The sequence below is a fragment of the Trachinotus anak genome, unplaced genomic scaffold (genome assembly GCF_046630095.1).
Source record: "Trachinotus anak isolate AG129_WGS33_773 ecotype Australia unplaced genomic scaffold, CSIRO_AGI_Tana_v1 ptg000023l, whole genome shotgun sequence".
Taxonomy (NCBI): Eukaryota; Metazoa; Chordata; class Actinopteri; order Carangiformes; family Carangidae; genus Trachinotus; species Trachinotus anak.
Window position 1 is genome coordinate 10,369,523 of NW_027273874.1, and position 15,478 is coordinate 10,385,000.

Consider the following 15,478-nt stretch of genomic DNA (forward strand, 5'->3'; position numbering starts at 1 on the left):
AACAGGTCATCAGGTCAGTGTTGGGATGTCCTGGCTATGTTGAGCTGACTTTGTAGTACAGGCCTCTGAGGTCTATTCCAGAAAGTGGGTTTAGTGAAATATCAGGTTCTTAATCCTGATTTTAAGGAAACTCTGGGTTTTCTGTTCCAGAAACTGAAATCTTTAAGTCTGGCTCAATAACCATGGTAACTTACTCTGTGAAGCTAACCTGCTTACCAGTTACCATAGTAACTGAGACTCTGTGGACATACGACACGTCATACTGCCCATAATAATAATAAAGGTGATTATTATCAATAACAGCAACAATAATAATCATAATAATTAAAGATAAATGTGTTTTAATGCCACACATGAATCTTTCTGGCTCCACCAGATGAAGGCTCTGCTCATTTATCTGTTACCATGGTGACTCATCGAATCAGAGCTCCATTGAGGGTGAACTCAGAGTGAACAGACTCAGATCAGACAACTGTTCAGGGTTAGTCAGCTTGTTAAACCAGCTCAGGTCCGTTTCCTCTCATGTAGATACTCAGAAGCTTTTTCACCTGGAAATGTTTTTGCACCAAGAAAACTGATGGTTGTGTCATTTCTGCTGAAGTGCGATGGAGATGGAGCAGCAGCTGTGGCACAGGAGGTAAAGCAGGTCATCCGCTCAACAGGAGGTCGTGGTTCGATCCGTGAAGTGTCCTCTGGCATGATACTGAACCCCAGACTGTCTCTGATCCAACAGTGTATGAATGGGTGAATGTGGCATGTGCAGTAAACAGAGCTCTACAGACATTACTCTGCAGGAGCGACGTGGACTGTTATTTCCCTGCTGGCTCATGAAAGGAATTACAGCTGTATAATTAAAGGATGAAGCTGAATGCATTAACCTTTTGTGAGCTCATAAATTTCAACTCTTTTTCACGCACAGTGAGGATTAAAACTTTAAAAAAGTGCCAATCATTAAAGGATGTGTAATAATTTATCATCACACTCTTTAGACAGGAGGCATCGGACCTTCTTCTCCTTGACTCCAGGTTTTCCTGCAGCACTGCTGAAACCAGAAACCAATGAAGGACACGGAGAGCAGAGGCATTTAGAGAAAATATCTGTGGTTTATTTTGTATAAAAGCGGAGCATGTCGTCCAGCAGGAGGCTCACTGAGCTGCGAGCCTCTCTGACTGCTTCACCTTTCCAAAAACTAAACCACCAGCTGCTTCAAAAACCTGCAGGTTTCGTCCCCTCAGTGGAAATGTTGGTGGAGGCTGGTTTCAATGGTGGAGCTTCGTTTCAATTATTTACATCAAAACAAGAACTGGATTCTGCTTCAGAGGTTTTTCCTTCCTGACAAACAGGAAATTAGAGGAAACAAAGCATTCTGGGATGTTTTTTTATATTGAAATTATATCAATTATAAATTCATTTATAATCAATAATCTTATATTGATTATATTGATTTAAAAAAGGACCAAACAGCTGGTTTTAGCTCATTAAATACAAATCCTGTGCTGTCCATCATCACCACAGTAGAGTGCATCACCACTACACTGCTGTAAACTTCACTTTATTTTTTAAAACATATTTCATCTTCGTTTTATTTTCTTCTTGTAATCACTGCAGACGTCTTATTTTGACATATTTTTGTAAACTTAACTGTCCAGCAACACCATGAAAACACAACACAAACTCACATCATAACACAACTCACTGACATCGAGTTCATCTTGAATAAAGCAGAGTTGAACTTCACTGTCCTCTCTGCTGATTCTCTTGTTTCAGCCTCAGGTCAGTCTGCAGTGGGATCATCTCTCATCTCTTCAAACACCTGAAGTCACCAGCTGTTCATGACTTTACAGCTGAAAGAGCTGGAGTTCAGTCAGAGGGGGAAGTCTGAGCAGCTTCAAGACATTTTTGTGATTATTTTTGATCCATTTAACTGTCTCCCCACATGTGTGCATGTTGTGCCTGTGTTGTGATCTGTTTCTAAAGCTTCTCCACGCGGCCGCAGCACCTTCCTGTTGTTAAGCTTCTGTGACAAACGAGTGTTTACAGAGGCTGTGACCGTGGTTAATGTGGAGGTAATGTCTCCAACATACACACACACACTTTCAGCCGGAGGACATTGTCCTCCAGTGTCCACCTGTCAACGAGCCAAAATTGAGGCTTTTATTGTGAAATATTTTCAGTTTTACATTATGTACGTTGTTATTCCAGACGCCAGCAGCAGGTCAAAGGTCATCTACTCGCTGCTCCCTGGAGCTCAGCTCAGATCTGATGCTCCACTGTCTCAGTGTGAGTGTGTCACAGAGATGACTGAAGCTGCGGCAGCTGACGTGGTGAATGCAGTGTAACGTCCACAGCACAGACTCATGCTCTTCTCTCCAAGAACAGAGATGATGTTTTCATTCTCTTTGTACCCCTGATCCCTGTTAAGCTGCTGCCAACAAAACTCAACACTTCCCGGTGTTTTTTCACAGTAAAAGCCCACCTATTAAGGGCAGGCTGCAAAACTTGTAATGTGCAAATTCTGGAGGAAGTGCTGACTTTAGCGTCTGCTGACCCATAGCTGTGGAAAATGACTTTGCACTCAATGTGTCACCACAGCAGGTGAACACAGAGGGAAGTAAAGGCCTCCGTCAGTCACGGACCGTCTGGACAACGTTCACAGGATTTGTAGCTGATGAGGTAAAACTCAGAGGGACGCTCCTTTACCTGCAGCGGAGACTCGGCCACAGACCAGCAGAGACCAACACTTCACAGCAGAGGATAAACACCAGCTGGACGACTGCATCAGACTGAGGAAGAAGATTTAAGACTTCAACAGCAATCAATAACCAATATCTGATCATCTGATCAGCTTCAACAGCAGTGAAGAAGGAAGTAGAAAAAAACAAAACAAAACAAAGGGTTTACTGCAGAGAGAGAGAGAGAGAGAGAGAGAGAGAGAGAGAGAGAGAGAGAGAGAGGTTGGTTTACAGTGGGAAGAAAAACAAGCTCAGATTTTAACTCCACAGGAACATGTGTGTATGTGTGTGTCTGTGTGTGTCTGTGTGTGTGCATATGCGTGTGTTTGGGCAGGGCCTTGATGGTGATACCCCCCCCCCCTCCATGTGACAGGCTCAGCATGGGGGTCAGAGGTCATCACATGCCCTGCCTGATGCTCTGGATGATCTGGAAGATGGCTGCAGAGGAAGAACAGAAACACATGAGAGGACATGAATTTGACTCTATAACAATATCTGTCATATAATGAATTCATTAGTGAGACCTGGACCCATGGATGGATTACTGAACACACCTATGGGACAGACTCAGGGGCCCTGGGGGTCAGAGGGCCCCTGGAGCAGAGCCTCTGTGTCTCTGTCCTCATCATTTCAAACAACTTGCTGTTATTTCAGCTGTTTCTATATTTCTACATTAGACCGTTGATCAGCTCCTGTGTTAATTACTCCTGAGATTTAAAGATGTGACGCTGCAGCTGATGAAACCGATCTGTGACCATTTATACCAGTGGACATGTACCAGATTCAAATAACACACAATCCAATGAAGACGTGTGTGACTGAGACCTTTCTAAGAACAGAGCAGATCACATCAGCTGCACAGGAAACAGACCGAAGTCTCTGAAACAGCAGCAGGTGAAACTCACCTGATCCACAAACTACGAAGACAAACAGGGCGAGCAGCCACGGGCCCACCGGAGACTTGTCATCGTTTACTGGCCGCTGGAAAGACACACACAGGAGCATCAGGTCTACAGCTGTAAGCAGTCCACACACAGACAGTCAGTCAAACCACCTGGATGAGCCAGTACTTTTGGATTTTGATGACGTCAGAACTGTTTCTGATCATATAAACAAACAGTTCATTGAGAAAGATTAAAAGATTAATGGATACTCAATATTATAGTTTCAGCCCTATTTAGGTCCATTAGTACATATTTATTCATGCAGACCAGCAGGTGCTTTGGTATCTGAGTGTTCTCGGTAAAGAAGAACTCCTCAGCCACAGTGTCGGGATGTTCAAAGACACAAAACTCCTTCTTTTTGGAGAAAAGTGAAAGTTTTAATGAGTTTGTCCTGAGAAAACTCAAAGACTTGAAAAGTGACAGTTTGTAAGAGTGAATGGTTAGCAGCCCTGTCAGCAGCTACACTGCTAAACTGACTTCACTACTGTCCGTCCATTAGAGACGCTAATTTCACCCAGGTATGGAGACATTTATTTAAACGTAGAAATTTAAAAAACAGAAACAAGATTATGAGATATTAAATACATATTTTTGACACTGTAAGTGAGAAACCAGTAAAACTAAACCAAGGTTCATGAGTTTTCAGGTCAGAATTAAAAATGCTGAGTGAGGTGAAAGCTGAGGTTTTAAATCAGAATTATGAGACAGTGAATCACAATTATCACTTTGAAGTCAACACTACGAGAAACATATATATGTCACAACTGTGACATTTGAACTCACAATAACAAGAAACTGAGTCAGATTCAATGAGTCAAAAACACTGTCCCACAGCCCCACACCGTTTCTGGCTTTCTCACAGCGGCCTACCACAAACACTCATGTCAGAGCACCGTCTCCAGCCGGCAGCAGCCTGCTGGGACTGCTCATCACTGCTCATCACGACACTCCACTCACAAATCTAGATATTGAAGACTGTATTATGCGTCCGGGAAAGTAAATACCACGTGAAGTACAATTCGTGCTGCTTATTCAAACCGTGTGAAGCCCCTCTAGGATTCGTTGTGTGTATATGTATGTATAATTCACACACCGGGGCTTCTTCACACTCTCTCCTCTGCGGTATTTGGTTTGACACGTCGCCTCCGCCCCTGCACTGTTCACAACGCAGAGCACCAGCGGGGCATCACCGAGGTTTAAACCCACCAGGTGAGCAGAGACTGGGCACAGACTGGTGCAGAGACTGGGCACAGACTGGTGCACGGACTGGTGCACAGACTGGTGCACAGACTGGGCACAGACTGGTGCAGAGACTGGTGCACAGACTGGGCACAGACTGGTGCACGGACTGGTGCACGGACTGGTGCACGGACTGGTGCAGAGACTGGTGCACAGACTGGTGCACGGACTGGTGCACGGACTGGTGCACAGACTGGTGCACAGACTGGTGCACGGACTGGTGCACGGACTGGTGCAGAGACTGGTGCACAGACTGGGCACAGACTGGGCACAGACTGGTGCACGGACTGGTGCACAGACTGGGCACAGACTGGTGCACAGACTGGTGCACAGACTGGTGCACAGACTGGGCACAGACTGGTGCACAGACTGGTGCAGAGACTGGAGCACAGACTGGTGGACAGACTGGTGCAGAGACTGGTGCACAGACTGGTGCAGAGACTGGGCACAGACTGGTGCAGAGACTGGTGCAGAGACTGGAGCACAGACTGGTGCAGAGACTGGTGCAGAGACTGGGCACAGACTGGTGCAGAGACTGGTGCAGAGACTGGGCACAGACTGGTGCAGAGACTGAGATATGTCCACAGAGAGGCGGAGACGCGTCAACAACACTCATGTCCCGCATCTGTGAGCGAGTCTCTGCTTCTTCTTTGTGCGCATGTCAGCCAGACAAGACGCGGTGCCACAATTTTAACACACCGTTCATTTATAGCCAATAATAGTATTTTATATTAAACACACTTAACAGCAACATTTCAGCAATAGTTCGCAGCGCTGAGCCGACGGTCTGACTGCGGTGGCTGCTAATGCTAAGTCTGGGGCTAGCTCTGAGGAGCTAGCTTAACGCTTCATCCACAGAGCCTCGTTACCGCGCTGATACTGTGGCCCCCGCGGACCCGAACACACGCTGACTCGGGATTTATCGGAACACACGTCGGCTGTGCCCCAGACCGCGGCGGCAGGTGAGCCGTTAGCCTGGCCGGCAGTACCGATGTTTTCTGGACGTGTCCCCGCTGTGTGATCGTCTTGCTGTGCCGCTCGTTGGCCACTTTCATCCGCTGCACCGCCGACATGTTTTCAACGACTGGTCCGGACCAGGAGGACGGAGAGCCGGGGACAACCGGGGGGAGGACCGGGGGATGAAGACGGTACCGGAGAATGCGTCCCGCTGGAGACAGGAGAGCCTGAACCGAGTCAGTGCCGTGTAGATGGGCAGGCGCTGTCCGAATGAATGCTAACCGTTAGCTAGCTGCTAGCTGCTAGCTGCTAGCTGAGAGTGCTAACGCTGACGTCGCAGTCATGTGACGAGGGAAGCGTCTCCCTGCGTCCCTCTAGTGGCGGGAAGAGAGCGCGCCCTCGTGTTAGATGGAGATAACGTTGACAGCTCATCACGGTCAGAAGCTTTTGCACTAATAATGAGATAATTCAGGAGTTCATGTAGAATTCACAGTATCAATAGAAACACAGTGACTAATGTGGTCTGACGAACCTTTACCTGCTCAGGCTCTGGGCTCTGCACTGACCCGCAGGTCACCGACATGAAAAGAGAGATGTCTGACCCTTTTACCTGTGTGCTTTACTGAGGCGCTGACGTGTCCATGGCCGCGCAGACAGACCCACACCAGAAAGAAGCAACAGAGGCGAGTGGAGTCTGTTTATTCACTGCAGCAAACACACTGATGTACACACAGACACACACACCTGCACGTTTAACACATGGTCGTCTCACACGCACAGACACACACACCTGCACGTTTAACACATGGTCGTCTCACACGCACAGACACACACACCTGCACGTTTAACACATGGTCGTCTCACACGCACAGACACACACACCTGCACGTTTAACACATGGTCGTCTCACACGCACAGACACACACACCTGCACGTTTAACACATGGTCGTCTCACACGCACAGACACACACACCTGCACGTTTAACACATGGTCGTCTCACACGCACAGACACACACACCTGCACGTTTAACACATGGTCGTCTCACACGCACAGACACACACACCTGCACGTTTAACACATGGTCGTCTCACACGCACAGACACACACACCTGCACGTTTAACACATGGTCGTCTCACACGCACAGACACACACACCTGCACGTTTAACACATGGTCGTCTCACACGCACAGACACACACACCTGCACGTTTAACACATGGTCGTCTCACACGCACAGACACACACACCTGCACGTTTAACACATGGTCGTCTCACACGCACAGACACACACACCTGCACGTTTAACACATGGTCGTCTCACACGCACAGACACACACAGTTTGCTGCTGGCTGTGTTGTAGCCAGAGGTCAGAGGTCATTAGTAGGACTGATGTCTACCTGTGTCTACCTCTCTAGATCAGGTGTGCGTCCCTTTGACGTCGTCTTTCATTAGTAAAGTTCCAACATGAAGTCTCTGACTGATGGATCACGTGATCCTGGAGGTCAGAGGTCATGTAGGGTCAGCACATAGGTCAAATGAGTCAAACAATGATGCAACACTACGCAGATGGAGTCAAGCTTTGCGAGTGGTTGCCGTGGCAGACTGTCTGAGGGACAGAGGTTACCATGGTAACAAAACACAAACGTCTCTAACAGCCCAGGCCGCTGATGGAACCGATGCGGTCCATCTTCATCCCAAAGCATCCTCTTCCTCCCACCATCGACTTCCTGCTCCGCCTCCGCATCTTGGCCCGTCGCTGCAGGAAGTCCAGGAAGAACCGAGGGACCGCGTTCTGTTTGGGGGCGGGGCGTCCAGCTGAGCCCTCGGTGACATCATCAGAAGTGGGTGGGGCCAGCATAAGAGAAGCGAGACGAGGGCCGAACAGAGAGCGTGACACCTGAGGAGAGAGAGGCCACGATGTTTAACCTCTGTGTTGTCTCTGTGTGTTGTCTCTGTGTGTTGTCTCTGTGTGTTGTCTCTGTGTGTTGTCTGGTGTGTGTTGTCTCTGTGTTGTCTCTGTGTTGTCTGGTGTGTGTTGTCTCTCTGTGTTGTGTTTTGTCTCTGTTGTGTGTTGTCTCTGTGTGTTGTCTCTGTGTTGTCTGGTGTGTGTTGTCTCTATGTGTTGTCTCTGTGTGTTGTCTCTGTGTTGTCTCTGTGTGTTGTCTCTGTGTTGTGTTTTGTCTCTTTGTGTTGTGTTTTGTCTCTCTGTGTTGTGTTTTGTCTCTGTTGTGTTTTGTCTCTTTGTGTTGTGTTTTGTCTCTGTGTTGTGTCTTGTCTCTCTGTGTTGTGTTTTGTATCTGTGTTGTGTTTTGTATCTGTGTTGTGTTTTGTCTCTTTGTTGTGTTTTGTCTCTCTGTTGTGTTTTGTCTCTTTGTGTTGTGTTTTGTCTCTTTGTGTTGTGTCTTGTCTCTCTGTGTTGTGTTTTGTCTCTGTGTTGTGTCTTGTCTCTGTGTGTTGTGTTTTGTCTCTGTTGTGTCTTGTCTCTCTGTGTTGTGTTTTGTCTCTGTTGTGTTTTGTCTCTCTGTGTTGTGTTTTGTCTCTGTTGTGTCTTGTCTCTGTGTTGTGTTTTGTCTCTGTTGTGTTTTGTCTCTCTGTGTTGTGTTTTGTCTCTGTTGTGTGTTGTCTCTGTGTGTTGTCTCTGTGTTGTCTGGTGTGTGTTGTCTCTATGTGTTGTCTCTGTGTGTTGTCTCTGTGTTGTCTCTGTGTGTTGTCTCTGTGTTGTGTTTTGTCTCTTTGTGTTGTGTTTTGTCTCTCTGTGTTGTGTTTTGTCTCTGTTGTGTTTTGTCTCTTTGTGTTGTGTTTTGTCTCTGTGTTGTGTCTTGTCTCTCTGTGTTGTGTTTTGTATCTGTGTTGTGTTTTGTATCTGTGTTGTGTTTTGTCTCTTTGTTGTGTTTTGTCTCTCTGTTGTGTTTTGTCTCTTTGTGTTGTGTTTTGTCTCTTTGTGTTGTGTCTTGTCTCTCTGTGTTGTGTTTTGTCTCTGTGTTGTGTCTTGTCTCTCTGTGTTGTGTTTTGTCTCTGTTGTGTTTTGTCTCTCTGTGTTGTGTTTTGTCTCTGTTGTGTCTTGTCTCTGTGTTGTGTTTTGTCTCTGTTGTGTTGTGTCTCTCTGTGTTGTGTGTTGTCTCTGTGTTGTGTTTTGTCTCTTTGTGTTGTGTTTTGTCTCTCTGTGTTGTGTCTTGTCTCTCTGTGTTGTGTTTTGTCTCTGTGTTGTGTTTTGTCTCTGTGTTGTGTCTTGTCTCTGTGTGTTGTGTTTTGTCTCTCTGTGTTGTGTTTTGTCTCTGTTGTGTCTTGTCTCTTTGTGTTGTGTTTTGTCTCTCTGTGTTGTGTTTTGTCTCTGTTGTGTCTTGTCTCTCTGTGTTGTGTTTTGTCTCTGTTGTGTTTTGTCTCTCTGTGTTGTGTTTTGTCTCTCTGTGTTGTGTTTTGTCTCTGTTGTGTTTTGTCTCTCTGTGTTGTGTTTTGTCTCTGTTGTGTCTTGTCTCTGTGTTGTGTTTTGTCTCTGTTGTGTTTTGTCTCTGTTGTGTTGTGTCTCTCTGTGTTGTGTGTTGTCTCTGTGTTGTGTTTTGTCTCTTTGTGTTGTGTTTTGTCTCTGTTGTGTGTTGTCTCTGTGTTGTGTTTTGTCTCTGTTGTGTTTTGTCTCTGTTGTGTTGTGTCTTGTCTCTCTGTGTTGTGTTTTGTCTCTGTTGTGTTTTGTCTCTGTTGTGTTGTGTCTTGTCTCTCTGTGTTGTGTTTTGTCTCTGTTGTGTTTTGTCTCTTTGTGTTGTGTTTTGTCTCTTTGTGTTGTGTTTTGTCTCTGTTGTGTTTTGTCTCTGTTGTGTTGTGTCTTGTCTCTTTGTGTTGTGTTTTGTCTCTGTTGTGTCTTGTCTCTCTGTGTTGTGTCTTGTCTCTCTGTGTTGTGTTTTGTCTCTGTTGTGTTGTGTCTTGTCTCTTTGTGTTGTGTTTTGTCTCTGTTGTGTCTTGTCTCTCTGTGTTGTGTTTTGTCTCTGTTGTGTTGTGTTTTGTCTCTCTGTGTTGTGTTTTGTCTCTGTTGTGTCTTGTCTCTTTGTGTTGTGTTTTGTCTCTCTGTGTTGTGTTTTGTCTCTGTTGTGTCTTGTCTCTTTGTGTTGTGTTTTGTCTCTCTGTGTTGTGTTTTGTCTCTCTGTGTTGTGTTTTGTCTCTGTTGTGTTTTGCCTCTGTGTTGTGTCTTGTCTCTCTGTGTTGTGTCTTGTCTCTTTGTTGTGTCTTGTCTCTTTGTGTTGTGTTTTGTCTCTCTGTGTTGTGTTTTGTCTCTGTTGTGTTTTGTCTCTCTGTGTTGTGTTTTGTCTCTGTTGTGTCTTGTCTCTCTGTGTTGTGTTTTGTCTCTGTTGTGTTTTGTCTCTCTGTGTTGTGTTTTGTCTCTTTGTGTTGTGTCTTGTCTCTCTGTGTTGTGTTTTGTCTCTCTGTGTTGTGTCTTGTCTCTTTGTGTTGTGTCTTGTCTCTCTGTGTTGTGTTTTGTCTCTGTGTGTTGTGTTTTGTCTCTGTTGTGTTTTTTCTCTCTGTGTTGTGTTTTGTCTCTTTGTGTTGTGTCTTGTCTCTGTGTTGTGTTTTGTCTCTCTGTGTTGTGTTTTGTCTCTCTGTGTTGTGTGTTGTCTCTGTGTTGTGTTTTGCCTCTGTGTTGTGTTTTGCCTCTGTGTTGTGTCTTGTCTCTCTGTGTTGTGTTTTGTCTCTGTTGTGTTGTGTCTTGTCTCTCTGTGTTGTGTTTTGTCTCTGTGTGTTGTGTTTTGTCTCTCTGTGTTGTGTTTTGTCTCTTTGTATTGTGTCTTGTCTCTCTGTGTTGTGTCTTGTCTCTGTTGTGTTTTGTCTCTCTGTGTTGTGTTTTGTCTCTGTTGTGTTTTGTCTCTCTGTGTTGTGTGTTGTCTCTCTGTGTTGTGTTTTGTCTCTCTGTGTTGTGTTTTGTCTCTCTGTGTTGTGTGTTGTCTCTGTTGTGTTTTGTCTCTCTGTGTTGTGTGTTGTCTCTGTTGTGTTTTGTCTCTGTTGTGTTTTGTCTCTCTGTGTTGTGTGTTGTCTCTCTGTGTTGTGTTTTGTCTCTGTTGTGTTTTGTCTCTCTGTGTTGTGTGTTGTCTCTCTGTGTTGTGTTTTGTCTCTCTGTGTTGTGTTTTGTCTCTCTGTGTTGTGTGTTGTCTCTGTTGTGTTTTGTCTCTCTGTGTTGTGTTTTGTCTCTGTTGTGTTTTGTCTCTCTGTGTTGTGTGTTGTCTCTCTGTGTTGTGTGTTGTCTCTGTTGTGTTTTGTCTGAATGAAAAGAAAACCCTGATACAATGAAGAGCAAGACAAAGAAGATCATGTGAGGACAAAGGTGATGAAGACATCGATGATGATGGTCTCCACAGACCTGCTCGTCGTCTCGTCGAGGGGAAGGTCTCGACTCCACGGCGACGATGAGGAAGAGGAGGAGGAGAGGAACAAAAGAGGAGGAGGAAGATGAGGAAGCCATCTTTATTTGGAGGGAAAAAAGTGAGAAAAATTAAATTAAACAAATGTCACCATGGCAACAGACTGTTCACAGAGCCTGATCGAAGGAGACACAAAATAACCCCAGAGAGACTCAATACGTCCAAAAAGTCCAAAGTATTACACAATGCAAAACAACCACAAACACACAAACACACACCAAACACTAAACAAGTTCACACAATGCAAAATGTCCTCAAAGAGACAAAAAAGATGTAAAAGGCCTAAAAAGAGAATCTGCAGGACTGAAAAAGTTATAAAAACCACAAAGAGACACAACCGTGTTGTTAGCAGACGTTTAGTGTCTCAGTGTGGGGGTGTTGCTCCTCGCCTCGGTCTGTGGCTGTAGGAGCACAGCCGTCCTCTCCACAGTCACACTGATGAACTGTTGAATCTCAACCTGCTCAAATGTTACACGTCTCTGTAGACGGATTATTCATCCAAATGATTTAGAGTCACACTGGATCAAATGTTCTTCTTTATTTAATCTTAAATTGTATTTTAAATATATATATTTTTCTTTTATATTAGATTAGATTTAAATTATTTTTTTCAATAGGCTTAAAAATTACATTTAATTGCATTAGAAATAAATTGAAATATGTTATAACAAAGAAAATGTTATATTGTTCTATATTAGGTTAGATAGGATTTTTAAAAAGATGATCAAATTATATTGGACATATATGGATTTTATTACATATTTGATTTTTTTTCTAAAATTGATTATATTTGATTGGTTTCTTAAAAATGGATGAAATTAATGATCTCTGAGAGCAGATGGAGCATTAAAGACGAACCACAACAAACTTATCAGTGAAAATGAGAGACAGCAGAACTTACTGACACAAAGATAAGAAGAGAAATATTTAAAAAAAATCCAGATTAGGAACAAAAATCCCAACAGACTCCAGAAGATCCTGCTGCTCGTCGCTCAGTCAAGTGAACTGCTCAAAAGTTTTCAATCAAAATGTTTTTCTCCAATAAAAATGATTGATTATTGGTGTCAGATGATGTCGTAAAAGACTAAAGTTTAGATGTTTGTTTGTGTCTGTCCTGTGTCAGGACGGGTCTGTGGTCGACCTGCAGACCGACGCTTATATACCTCTGAGCACTGTGATGTCACACATTCTTACTGCTGTCTCCCCCGACAACGACCTCACACACACACACACACACACACACACACACACACACATCATTCACTTGTGTGCGTGTCATATTTTTGAAAGGAAAAAGGCAAAACACCTGAGTGAGAGTTTATGGACAAATCATCAAGTCCTGGAGTCCTTGAGGATGTTCCAGGAGAACATGAGAAGGTTCCAGAAATCAATGAGGAAGTTAAAATGGTCCTTGAAGATGTTCTGGGGTTCTTGATGTGTTACTGGGGGTGGTTCAACAGGTTCCTGTCCTTGAGGAGTGTCAAGGTCCTTAAGAGAGTACAAAATGGCCATAAATATATTCTAGGGTCCTTGAAGAGGTTCTCACAGTTGTGGAGGGGGTTCCAGGTGTCCTTGAGAACTCAGCAGAGGTCTGTGAGGAGGTTAGGTCCTTGAACAGGTTCCAGGAGAACTTGAGAGGTTCTTTAGGGGTTCCATTGTCCTTAAAGCGGCTAAAATGGTTCTTGAAGAGCAGAATCCTTGAGTCCTTGAGGTTTTCCATGTGAAAGCTCAAACAGTTATTGAAGAAGTTCCAAGGGTCCTTGAGTCAGTTCACTGTGAGAGCAGCCTGCAGCATCAGTCCTGTTGCTATGGTTACCTGCAGGTTAACACACCTGGAGCCCTGGTTTAAAGCTATCTGACAGGAGCCAATCAGGGCCCAGCATTCTGTCTGTGTCGAAAACTCTCCCCTCACGACCTCTGACCTCGGTCGTCCTGCCTCCTCGTAAACCTCACCGCAGCAACCGGGTTGTCGATGGCAACTATTTCCTGTGAAAAGAGGCGGGGCTTCAGAGGTTACATGGTCGAAGGATAGGTGTGTGTGTGTGTGTGTGTGTGTGTGTGTGTGTGTGTGTGTGTGTGTGTGTGTGTGTGTGTGTGTGTGTGTGTGTGTGTGTGTGTGTGTGTGTGTGTGTGTGTGTGTGTGTGTGTGTGTGTGTGTGTTTAATGACCCCCCATTGTCTTTGTCTCAGTCAGACAAAGCCCCGCCCCACATTCAGCCTCCAACGTCATCCACCCTGCGCATAAAACACACACACACACACACACACACACAGGATAATAACCTGTGGTGTGATCAGTGACCTCTTTCTCTCTAATAAGGTGATTGATGAGCTATTGTGTGTGTGTGTGTGTGTGTCTTGACGCACACAACATTCCTGCCCCCCACAGCGACACACACTCAGCCAACAACCTCCTCACAAACCCGGTTCAGACAGACTTCTCCAGAATACCTTGAGGAGGTTCTGGACGTAATTGAACAGCTTCCTTGAATCCTTGAGGGGTTCCATGGTTCCTCTGAAAAATGTCCCTGGAAAGGTTCCAGGAGCCCTTGAAGAGGTTCCAGTGTTACCAGTAATTCATTGAGAGGCTAAAGTAATCCTTGAAGAGGTTTCAAGGCCCATGAGGAAGCTCCATAGGGCCTTGAGGAGCTTCCAGGGGCCCTTCAACAGTTTATCTGTGTCATCTAGGTAGTTTCCAGGTAGGATCCTGGAGTCCTTTTGTGGTTCCAAGGCCCATGTAGAGACTCTGATGGTCCCTGAGGGGTCCTTAAGAATACACCAGATGTAATTGCAGGTGACTGAGTTCACACCCACCTGAGGCAGTCACATGACTCACAGACGTTTGAGTGATGTTCAAGTCCCTGAGATAAGTTACGTTAAAACAAGTTGTTTGTGTTTTGCTCTCATGGTTTCAGAGCGTCACTTCACACGGCTGCTGCTCATCACCAGGCAACAGGCTGCCTTCACCGAGACCCTCGACCTGACAGCACTGACGTCACCAGAGAGAGAGGGTGTGTGTGAGGGTGAGTGTGTGTGTGAGTGTGTGAGTGTGTGTGAGGGTGAGGGTGAGTGTGTGTGTGAGTGTGTGAGAGTGTGTGTGTGTTTGTGTGTGCTGTGTGTTGTGTGTTGTGTGTCGTCACTGTGTGATGATTCTGGAGGTTTGTACTGTGACACTTCATGGAGGAAATGAAGCTACAACAAAACATTTCAAGCTCTTTGTGTCAAAACTCAAACTCTTCTGAGAGTTGAACCTGATTCAGTGTGACATCACTTCCTGTTGATGTCATTATCTCTGATGGCCTCCAGTGATGCTCCTGTAGCTCAGCCATGTTTATTCACAACGTCAGAAAGAGGAGACGGGTGCGTTTGTTTCTCTTTACTCTTTATTGAATCTTTGTGTTTTATATAGAAAACATCATGAATGGAATTATAACTAGGAAGGCCGGGTCAAACCCACTGTGACCTCTGACCTCTCACCCCCAGCTGTAGGGAGGAGGAGCTTCAGGGGTCATCAGATGTCAGTCAGTTGTCATGGCGACAGAGAGGAAGGCAGGATGGAGCTTTAGTTGATCTTTGGGTGGCGGAAGTCTTTACCTGCGAACTTGGCCTTGCTTCCGAGCTCCTCCTCAATCCTGCAGGTCAAAGGTCAATCAGATCAAGGCTCTTACTTTGTAAATGGAGGGACTGTGCTTTTACTTTGGAAACTAATCAACTCTCTCTTTTATTTTGTAAATTAATTGACCAGGCTATTACTTTGTAAAGTCAACAACTGGGCTTTTACTTTGCAAATAACAGGAAGTTCTCACCTCATCAGCTGGTTGTATTTGGCCAGACGCTCTGATCTGCAGGGAGCACCGGTCTTAATCTGAGAGAGAGACAGGTAGGGAGAGAGACAGGTGGTGTATTAAGCAACGTACACCATGAGAACACTGTTTTCATCCATCAACCTGACCCTCTGCCTCCCTCTCTTCCTCCCTCCCTCTCCACCTGTCTCTCAGCCTGTCTGTCTGCCTGTTTACCTGTCCGGTGCAGAGTCCGACCACCAGGTCAGAGATGAAGGTGTCTTCAGTCTCTCCGGAGCGATGGCTGACCATCACACCCCAACCACTGCTCTGAGCCAGCTTACACCTGAGAGACAGACAGGTGGAGAGGGAGGGAGACAGGTGGAGAGGGAGGGAGGAAGAGAGACAGACAGGTGGAG

The 15,478-nt window shown here is 45.4% G+C and overlaps 3 protein-coding genes and 1 long non-coding RNA gene across 9 annotated transcripts in view; 1 reads left to right on the top strand and 3 right to left on the bottom strand.

Moving 5' to 3' along the window:
• Positions 1-1,083: 1,083 nt before the first annotated feature.
• LOC139606912 (stress-associated endoplasmic reticulum protein 1) lies at positions 1,084-6,254 on the bottom strand. Of its 2 annotated transcripts, XR_011684725.1 has the most exons (4): positions 5,905-6,254; positions 3,638-3,713; positions 2,701-3,170; positions 1,084-1,332 (listed from the first exon to the last, which is right to left on the bottom strand). XR_011684725.1 is itself a non-coding variant. In XM_071459363.1 (3 exons), exons 1-3 carry the CDS (start codon positions 5,986-5,988, stop codon positions 3,130-3,132), a joined length of 201 nt encoding a protein of 66 aa, XP_071315464.1. In that variant the 5' UTR covers positions 5,989-6,191; the 3' UTR covers positions 1,084-3,129. The 2 variants fall into 2 exon arrangements, 1 of the variants encoding a protein (XP_071315464.1); XM_071459363.1 differs by having other exon boundaries at positions 1,084-3,170; positions 5,905-6,191.
• Positions 6,183-15,478, top strand: part of LOC139606917 (uncharacterized) — a 14,001-nt gene continuing 4,705 nt past the window's right edge. Inside the window, exons 1-3 of one of the 3 annotated variants that reach the window (XR_011684734.1) lie at positions 6,183-6,308; positions 6,419-6,555; positions 14,193-14,300. This is a non-coding gene — a long non-coding RNA (uncharacterized lncRNA). Of the gene's footprint in view, positions 6,556-14,192; positions 14,301-15,478 lie in introns of all 3 variants that reach the window. The other 2 variants (XR_011684733.1, XR_011684735.1) reach the window with 2 other exon arrangements.
• On the bottom strand, positions 6,556-14,108 carry nppcl2 (natriuretic peptide C-like 2). 3 transcript variants are annotated; one of them, XR_011684724.1, is made up of 4 exons: positions 12,180-12,516; positions 11,218-11,319; positions 7,031-7,773; positions 6,556-6,616 (listed from the first exon to the last, which is right to left on the bottom strand). XR_011684724.1 is itself a non-coding variant. In XM_071459362.1 (3 exons), exons 2-3 carry the CDS (start codon positions 11,317-11,319, stop codon positions 7,525-7,527), a joined length of 351 nt encoding a protein of 116 aa, XP_071315463.1. In that variant the 5' UTR covers positions 12,585-14,108; the 3' UTR covers positions 6,556-7,524. The 3 variants fall into 3 exon arrangements, 2 of the variants coding, with proteins under 2 accessions (XP_071315463.1, XP_071315462.1); XM_071459362.1 differs by lacking the exon at positions 12,180-12,516 and adding an exon at positions 12,585-14,108 and having other exon boundaries at positions 6,556-7,773; XM_071459361.1 differs by having other exon boundaries at positions 6,556-7,773.
• The window catches only part of eno3 (enolase 3, (beta, muscle)), a 9,290-nt gene continuing 8,454 nt past the window's right edge, over positions 14,643-15,478 (bottom strand). The window contains exons 12-14 of the mRNA XM_071459314.1: positions 15,297-15,405; positions 15,084-15,142; positions 14,643-14,909 (exon numbers count right to left, since the gene is read on the bottom strand). Coding sequence (XP_071315415.1) covers positions 14,840-14,909; positions 15,084-15,142; positions 15,297-15,405 — 238 coding nt within the window. The 3' untranslated portion in view covers positions 14,643-14,839. The remainder of the gene's footprint in view (positions 14,910-15,083; positions 15,143-15,296; positions 15,406-15,478) is intronic.